An 8,177-nucleotide genomic window follows, 5' to 3' on the forward strand; every position below is an offset into this window, starting at 1 on the left:
GCCGATGCCCCGGCTTCCCTTCCCAGGTGCTGCTGCACGTGCTGTTCGAGCACGCGGTCGGCTACACGCTGCTGGCGCTGAAGGAGGTGGAGGAGATCAGCCTGCTGCAGCCGCAGGTGCGTGGAAGCGGTGGGCTCGCGGGCCGCCACGACCCCAGCATGCACTGCGCGCTCCCACGTGGCCGACAGCACGCGTTGGGGTATGCGCTGAGCCGGGAAGCTCCTTTGAGAGGGTCCTTGTCTTCCTTAGTGATTAGAATCGCCTTAGGATCATTTAGAATCCTCCCACCCTGTACCGCCGAAGCAGAACCGGGATTTAGGGCCCTTGATAGGTTCATTCCCTTAGGCGTTCAGCCAGGTCTTCTGTATGGCCAGGGCTGAGAACCGCCGCTTTACTGCGCCCTACAGGCAAGAGCGAAGGAAGGAAGACACTTACCCTTTCTCCCCTCCCTCCATCCCCCCAGGTGGAGGAGTCCGTGCTCAATCTGGGCAAGTTCCACAACATCGTCCGTCTCGTAGCCTTTTGTCCCTTTGCCTCGTCCCAGGTTGCCTTGGAAAATGTCAACGCCGTGTCTGAAGGTGAGTAAGCTACCTCCAGGTATTTCAGGAAGATACGCCAATTTGTAGGTCCTGCGATTGTCTAGTTCCTTTTCCTAGGGAGCTTGTGATAGTATTTGCCTTTCCTCGTCTAGTTTGTGCTAAATCTGAAATGTTTTGGGTAGTATTTGGTGTGTACAGGATGTAATTTAGAGTAGTCTTAGCAGAGTTCAATATCTCGGGGATATGGTAGGCTAAATGTTATATTTAACTCACTTAGTCCAGCGTGCAGCCTTAGACCTCTTGGTCCCAGAAAGCAGGTTGGGAACGAATTATTTTCATGGTGCTCCAGGGTATGTCTTAAGCTTTCAGTTATGCATTTCACACTTGTACTGTTGAACCTGAGTGCTGCTCCTCCCGTGGTTAATGCAGGCTTTGCAGTGATGACTTGAATCTGTCAATCCCCTGAGTGCAATCATTGATGTCTCTCTGTCTCTGAGCAAAGCCGAAAGGGGAGGGATATAGGCACACCATCCCAGCATGCTCTGCTGGACCAGTGGTCTGTCAATCAACAGTTGAAGTGACAGGATCACTTTTGTGATTTAAGCATTCTTCAGTCTGTTAGTGGGAGCTCTGTTTTCTGCCCTGAGGTATTGTTCATGAGGATCTCCGCCTGTTCTTGGAAACATACCTGCCAACCAAAAAGAAGAAAGTACTCCTGGGGGTTGGGGACCCCAAGATTGGTGCTGCTATACAAGAGGAGTTAGGGTACAACTGCCAGACTGGAGGTGTGATAGCTGAGATTCTTCGAGGTGAGACCATCTGTTAACATTTATGCCATTCTTGACCTAATTGAGGAGGGTTCTGGAAACATTAGCGTGCCTAGGGTTGCTTCGGGGTAGCTGTCCTGCTTGGCTGTTGCCTGTGGGTGCAGGAGCTAGCTAAGAGCCTTTCCTTGCTCATAGTTTTACCCTCCTCCAGGAGTTCGCCTGCACTTCCACAACCTGGTGAAGGGCCTGACTGATGTGTCTGCTTGTAAAGCCCAGCTGGGGTTGGGACACAGCTATTCTCGGGCCAAAGTTAAGTTTAATGTGAACCGGGTGGACAATATGATTATACAGTCCATTAGCCTCCTGGACCAGCTGGATAAGGACATCAATACCTTCTCCATGCGTGTCAGGTAAGGGGAAGGATGGCCTAGCTCATTTTGGATCCTGAGATGACTCCTGTGGGCAGATCTATGTGGGGTGGGGCTGGGCCTCCTGGTGCTTACCACAGGCTGTGTTCTTACACTGACTGTATAGAAATAGGAGGCAGAGTAAACTTACCCCATATACACCTCAGCTCAGGCTCTTTGCCTGGTCTGTATTGTGAATGGGGAGACACTGAGTCAGGGAGGTTTGGGATCTGACTAGTTTTCACTTCCTCTTGGGCAAAGGCTAGCTGTGGCTATATCTTTATTTGAGACATGGCACCTCAGCCAGGGAGTGATTGTGGCTCTTTGCAGGGAGTGGTATGGGTATCACTTTCCTGAGCTGGTGAAGATAATCAATGACAATGCTACATACTGCCGAGTCGCTCAGTTCATTGGAAACCGAAAGGAGCTGAATGAAGAAAAGTTGGAGGAGCTGGAGGAGCTAACAATGGATGGGGCCAAAGCTAAGGCTATCCTGGACGCCTCACGGTCCTCCATGGGTCAGTACAGAGCCTGGCAGCCAAAGTAAGGTATGGGGCTATGAATATCTGGCTCTTACGTTCCTACTTGGTGTCTTTCAGGCATGGACATATCAGCCATTGACTTGATAAACATTGAAAGTTTCTCCAGTCGTGTGGTGTCTTTGTCAGAGTACCGCCAGAGTCTGCACACTTACCTGCGATCCAAGATGAGCCAAGTGGCCCCCAGCCTGTCAGCCTTAATTGGGGAAGCGGTGAGTCATGGGAAACAAAAATGGGGGGATAAGGAATGTTACAGTGTATATATCCATACGGCTGTGTTTCTTGACCGACCATGTTTTCCCCATGCACTTGATAGGAAGAGGTAAGGCAGGATTATGCAGCTGGTCGGTTGGCAAACCCAGCTTCTCTGACTAATTCCTTAAATCCTTCTCCAGGTAGGCGCACGTCTCATTGCTCATGCTGGCAGCCTCACCAACCTGGCCAAGTATCCAGCATCCACAGTGCAGATCCTTGGGGCTGAAAAGGCCCTGTTCAGGTACCAGTGAGGGCACCTGCCCGCACTCAGGTGCCACTTCTGGTGTCCACTACTTGTTTGGGGAATCACAGTGATGGCTAACCAGGGCATCCTGACCTATACAGGCCTCTGCTATGGGGGTGATGGCCTGTCCTGGTGTCTGAGTGATTCCCAGGGCCCAGCAAAGGGACCAAGTTTCCAGGTCAGCGACATTGGATGCCTTCTCTCTGCCTTGGGATCTGTGGGTTGGCATGAGGTGGGATAGACCCACCCCAGCCTAAGGCTCACTCCAGAGTTTAAGGGAAAGGGGAGGGGAAGAGCTGCCTTGGCTAATAGGGTTGAAATTTCTGATCGTAAACTCTCCACTGAATATTCTTCTCCCAGAGCCCTGAAGACAAGGGGTAACACCCCAAAATATGGACTCATTTTCCACTCCACCTTCATTGGCCGAGCAGCTGCCAAGAACAAAGGCCGCATCTCCCGATACCTGGCAAACAAATGCAGTATTGCCTCGCGAATTGATTGCTTCTCTGGTATGGGTGAGGGAGTGGCATTTGTGAGAAGGGGCTGGGAGGGAGTGGGGAACTCAATACCTTAGCTTCCACAATGATGGTAACATTTTTCGTCAACAGCAGTTCACCTAGTGAGTGTTGATACTTTGGGTCTGAGTGAAGCTGAGGGTAGAGGAAATACTGGGGATGAGGAGGAGTTTGTCCCTTTAGGAGCTGACAGGCTTTGTTTACCCACACACACACACATCCAGAGGTACCCACAAGTGTATTTGGGGAGAAGCTTCGAGAACAAGTGGAGGAGCGGCTATCCTTCTATGAGACTGGCGTGATTCCACGGAAGAATTTGGAGGTCATGAAGGAGGCAATGGTACAGGTCAGTTTGGGCTTTGCTGGGTGGGGCTTTGCATAACTACCTGTTGGAGGTGATGAACTGTCTTAGCCTGACCTTGTAGAGTGGAGGCCAAAAAACTGATTTAATGAGCCTGATCCAATGAAGCCAGGAGGGAAACCTCTGTCAGTCCAGAGCTCTTCAGAGCCGTTCAGCACTTTTCTTTGGCCAGGCAGAGGAAGCGGCTGCTGAGATTACTAGAAAGCTGGAGAAACAGGAGAAGAAACGCTTGAAGAAGGAAAAGAAACGGCTGGCTGCGATTGCCCTTGCATCTCCAGAAAACAGCAGCAGTACACCAGAGGAGTGTGAGGTCAGTAGGCAGATCCTGAGTGAAAATTCTGGGTTGTAGGATTTTCAACAGTAGAACAAAGGATGTGACCTCAAAGTCATAGTCTTGAGTCCAGGCCTTTGGACTGAAACAAGGACTTGAAACCTCTAAAACTGCCTCTTGATTCTATAGGAAGGAGATAGGTGCTGAGAGAACTTGCTCAAGAGCCCAGAGAGCTGGTTGTAGCACACTGGTTCCCTGGGCAAGTGTGTTCTGTCCTCGGCTGCCTGCCAGGAGTCCTCAACTGGGGGTAGTGTGAATTCCTACTGTTTGTTCTTGATTCTCGGCTGTGTGTCTTCCCTGGGATTTTCATAGCGCCCAGTTTGTCAAACAGTATTTCAGGGTCCCCTCTGGAACTAGGCATGATGGTTTTATTGTGACCAACATGATGGGGTTTTCTCTTATGGGCTTAAGTAATTACATCTCTCCCCACCTTTAAGTGGGAGTCACCTTTGGGGCGGATTTCCAGAATTCTACCCATATAAAAACCATCCCAGAAACATTGGACAACTTTACAGCATTTCCACCAGTTTTTCTGCCCTACTTAATTGCTGGAACTCTAATGGGGTGGGGGCTGGGAGTGTTGATACAGTGAGTGACAGTTTCATGCCCATTTCCCCCTTTAGGAGACAAATGAAAAACCCAAAAAGAAGAAAAAGCAAAAGCTCCAGGAGACTCCTCAGGAGAATGGAACAGAAGACCCACCCGTTTCTTTACCCAAACCCAAGAAAAGGAAATCTTTTTCCAAGGAGGAGTTTGTTAATAATGATCTTGAGACAGCTAACAATGGAAATCTTCCCAAGAGGAAGAAATCTTTAACCAAACAGGAACCAGTTAGTGAACCTGAAGAGGCAACAAACAGGAGTGTTCCCAAGAAAAAGAGGAAACTCTCTTTGAAGGAGGAGCCTCTGAGCAGTGGGCCTGAGGAGGCTGTCAGTAACAAGAGTGCCAAGAAAAAGAAAAAGCTCCAAAAGCTAGCCCAGGAAGATTAGCATGGACAGTACCCTGGTGGGGCATGACCACCAAGTTACCTACCCCCTATGTCCCAATAAAAGAAAATTCACAAGAGTTGATTTATAATTTTGTTTTATTTGACACCTTTATATGGATGTGCTTGGGGCAGGGCATCAATGACTGCCTCAGTGAAGTCTCGGCAGGTGGCATAGCCACCCATGTCAGGAGTTCGAACCTGTGGGGGAGAATCGTCATCACCCCTGTGACCTGGGCCCATCCCTACCCTCCCCCCATTATAGTTTCCCTAAGGAAGCCAGCCCCAGGACAACCTAGGCTCTGCCCAGGTGATTATGGTTTAAGGGCTCTTCTCTGGTCCACTGCACTGAAGGGAGATGTGGGTGGTATGGTCCTCGTGAGGTTGAAGGGAATAAAGGGGCTCTAGCCCCCATAGGGGTGCAGGTGGCCGATGACGGACTGGATGAAGTCGGTTGTGGTGCTGTAGCCGCCCATGTCTCGTGTCCGCACCTACAGCCACCACCGGCAATAGCCGTGGGAAAGAAGAGAAGAGAGCCCATGAAGGAGGGTAGGGCACTGATGAAATGGGAGTCCAAGATGGGATAACAGCCAGAAAGAAGACGATGCAGCAGATGCAGGAAGGTTGCTAGGTTTGAAGAACATGGACTTGTCCACTCAGGTCTTCTGAGGGCCAGAGTCACTACTAGAGCGATCAACTGCGACAGAATGGATGGGAAGCTGAGCAGAAGGGAAGATAGGAAATGTAGACTGGTGACAGGATGAGATGCCTTGGAGACAAGAAGGAAGGAAATGGCAGGGGGATGCAAAGGAGGATGGGCTTCCAGGGTGGAGAAGGTGACACCCTTGCCCCATCCTGCCTGCTACCTCCCTCTGCTCCTCCATTCCCATGCTCTCCCCCTAGATAGAGAGCTGCAAATTCAGCATTAAGATGCCCAATAAGCCTGGCCAAAGTGGTTCAGTTGATTGACTATTGTCCTGTGCACCAAAAGGTTGCCGGTTTGCGTCCCCAATCAGGGCACATACCTGGGTTGCAGATTTGATCCCCGGTTGGGGCACGTAAGGAGGGCCATCGATCTTTCTCAGTATGTCCTCGGGTGAGGATTAAAAAATAAAAGATGTCCATAAAAGAGCCAATGGATGGAGTAGGAAAGGGAATAGCAGATGGGAACTAAAAGGCAAAAGAGATCTAGAGCAGCGGTCACCAACCTTTCGGACCTCACGGACCACCAGTGGTCCGCAGACACCGGTTGGTGACCACTGATCTAGAGGATGAAACAGCCAAGAGGAGAGAGGTGAAGAGCAGCCCTGAGAGGGATGGGCAAGATCAGAGAGCAGATGGTCTAGGGACTTATAAGGAAAGGAGACCCCAATTCAGGTTACCCAGAGAGTAGCTCTGAGACCTTGAACCCCACACCCTTTCTAAACTCACCTTGCCAACTTTGATCACCTTCTTCACTGCATCTGCAATCATGTTGGAGTGATATTCCAGACTGTCAATGTAGAGAGGAAGAAACAGATTTCCCCCTTCATCAGGCCCTAATTTCCCCACCTGTGCTCCCTCTCAACACCTGGCCTCCTCCAGCCCACCACAACCTACTTGAGGTGTCGCAGCATGTTGGAAGCTGACAGAAGCATGGCTGTGGGGTTGGCTATATTTCTGCCCACTGCCTGGGCAAATGGGTGCCGGGCACCCTGTGAAAAGAAGGGCAGGCCAGAGTCACTGGGAGCAGACATTATGCAGAAACTAAGATCAAGGAAAAGAGAGGTTAGGCCAGGTACACAGAGGAGGCATGGCATGAAACTATCAGGCGAAACCTGAGGTCAGAAGAAAGGCACACAGAACTAGAGGAGGTGACCTCACTCACCATCTCAAAGACTGCATACTCTGCACTGTAGCTCTCACCAGGTACCACACCAGCTCCCCCAACCAGGCCAGCAGCCAGATTGTCAATAATGTTCCCATAGAGATTCGGCATCACCAGCACATCAAACTGGTAAGGATTCTGCACCAGCTGGCAGGGAGAAATATGGACATGGAGAAGTAAATTCCACTCCCTGCTCTCCCTCAGCACTGAGGGAGTGCACACACAAGGAGGGCCTTACCTGCATGCAACAGTTGTCTATGATCATTGTATCAAACTTGATTTTGGGGTACAGTTCAGCAATTTCCTCACAGCACTGCAGAAACAACCCATCCCCAAGTTTCCTGTCCATAGGCCAAAGGGAACAGATTCAGCAAGAGAGGGCAGGGGACTACCTTCCCAGGAACCTACCCCACGCAAAGCCATGTCCCTCACATGATGTTGGCCTTGTGGACAGCCGTGACCTTGTTCCGCCCCTTCTTAGTGGCATAGTCAAAAGCGAATTTTGCAATCCGTTGAGATTTGGTTCGCGTGATAATCTTCAAGCACTCAATCACACCCTTAGCACTCTGGGTAGGAAGAGAGAAATAGCTGAGTGATACCGGAAAGAAAGGAAGGAGGAGCTATGCCTCTCTCCCACATTCACCTCTGCCCTCCCCAATTTCTAGGACCTCACCTCATGTTCCAGAGAGCTGTACTCCCCTTCTGTCTGCTCTCGAATGATCACCAGATCTAGATTGTTGTGTCGAGTCTTGTACCCAGAAAGTGACTTCACGTGGACTACATTGGCAAACAAGTCCAACTTACGCCTGGGGGTGGGACAGAGCCGTCAACACTGTGCCTCGTGCCCCAGAATCCCTCTGATCCACTGCTCCCACCACTTACCTCAGTCGCATATCATAGGAGGCTAGATCCCCTTTATATTCCATCGGGGTGTGGATCTTTCCTGCACAAACAAAATTGCAGGAGTGGGGAAATGTCAGGCACAAGCCAAACCAAAGGAAACTCAGTGTCCAATCCCCTCAGTGACAGAATGCAACCCAGATCCCATCTCCCACTCCCAATCAGTGACCCTTAAACTTCTCTGGAGGGATGGGGCAAAGGAGAATAATGCAGTTAAAACCAGAAACGTTCTAACCGTTTTATTTTTAGTCACATGTAAAGGGTGTCCCAAAATTCACGCAAGAAGTAATTTTGATAGAAAACATAGGTTTATAATTAAAAATTCTAAATTTTTTATTGATTCATAAAGTATACAGTATAGGGTTATGTATGGAATAGCATATCGGGTAAATGGCCTCCACAGCTTTGCTGGCACATACGCCCTCTTTTGTTATTGCCTGAGCATCATTGTCCCTGCTCCTGGGCCG

At 50.0% G+C, this 8,177-nt stretch overlaps 2 protein-coding genes across 3 annotated transcripts in view; one reads left to right on the forward strand and one right to left on the reverse strand.

The window, feature by feature from the left end:
* The window catches only part of NOP56 (NOP56 ribonucleoprotein), a 5,237-nt gene extending 205 nt beyond the window's left edge, over nucleotides 1-5,032 (forward strand). Inside the window, exons 2-12 of one of the 2 annotated variants that reach the window (XM_015560238.1) lie at nucleotides 27-116; nucleotides 464-578; nucleotides 1,187-1,348; nucleotides 1,518-1,716; nucleotides 2,044-2,231; nucleotides 2,313-2,464; nucleotides 2,648-2,748; nucleotides 3,112-3,260; nucleotides 3,491-3,612; nucleotides 3,800-3,937; nucleotides 4,088-4,164. In XM_015560238.1, coding sequence (XP_015415724.1) covers nucleotides 27-116; nucleotides 464-578; nucleotides 1,187-1,348; nucleotides 1,518-1,716; nucleotides 2,044-2,231; nucleotides 2,313-2,464; nucleotides 2,648-2,748; nucleotides 3,112-3,260; nucleotides 3,491-3,612; nucleotides 3,800-3,937; nucleotides 4,088-4,105 — 1,434 coding nt within the window. In that variant the 3' untranslated portion in view covers nucleotides 4,106-4,164. Of the gene's footprint in view, nucleotides 1-26; nucleotides 117-463; nucleotides 579-1,186; nucleotides 1,349-1,517; nucleotides 1,717-2,043; nucleotides 2,232-2,312; nucleotides 2,465-2,647; nucleotides 2,749-3,111; nucleotides 3,261-3,490; nucleotides 3,613-3,799; nucleotides 3,938-4,087; nucleotides 4,165-4,581 lie in introns of those variants that run through there. The other variant, XM_006758021.2, reaches the window with a different exon arrangement.
* Nucleotides 5,033-5,041: 9 nt separating this feature from the next.
* Nucleotides 5,042-8,177, reverse strand: part of IDH3B (isocitrate dehydrogenase 3 (NAD+) beta) — a 6,027-nt gene continuing 2,891 nt past the window's right edge. The window contains exons 3-10 of the mRNA XM_015560239.1: nucleotides 7,693-7,753; nucleotides 7,484-7,616; nucleotides 7,243-7,376; nucleotides 7,049-7,151; nucleotides 6,811-6,957; nucleotides 6,543-6,637; nucleotides 6,375-6,435; nucleotides 5,042-5,434 (exon numbers count right to left, since the gene is read on the reverse strand). Of these exons, the coding sequence (XP_015415725.1) occupies nucleotides 5,348-5,434; nucleotides 6,375-6,435; nucleotides 6,543-6,637; nucleotides 6,811-6,957; nucleotides 7,049-7,151; nucleotides 7,243-7,376; nucleotides 7,484-7,616; nucleotides 7,693-7,753 (821 nt within the window). The 3' untranslated portion in view covers nucleotides 5,042-5,347. The remainder of the gene's footprint in view (nucleotides 5,435-6,374; nucleotides 6,436-6,542; nucleotides 6,638-6,810; nucleotides 6,958-7,048; nucleotides 7,152-7,242; nucleotides 7,377-7,483; nucleotides 7,617-7,692; nucleotides 7,754-8,177) is intronic.

Source organism: Myotis davidii, unplaced genomic scaffold (assembly GCF_000327345.1).
Source record: "Myotis davidii unplaced genomic scaffold, ASM32734v1 scaffold32, whole genome shotgun sequence".
Taxonomy (NCBI): domain Eukaryota; kingdom Metazoa; phylum Chordata; class Mammalia; order Chiroptera; family Vespertilionidae; genus Myotis; species Myotis davidii.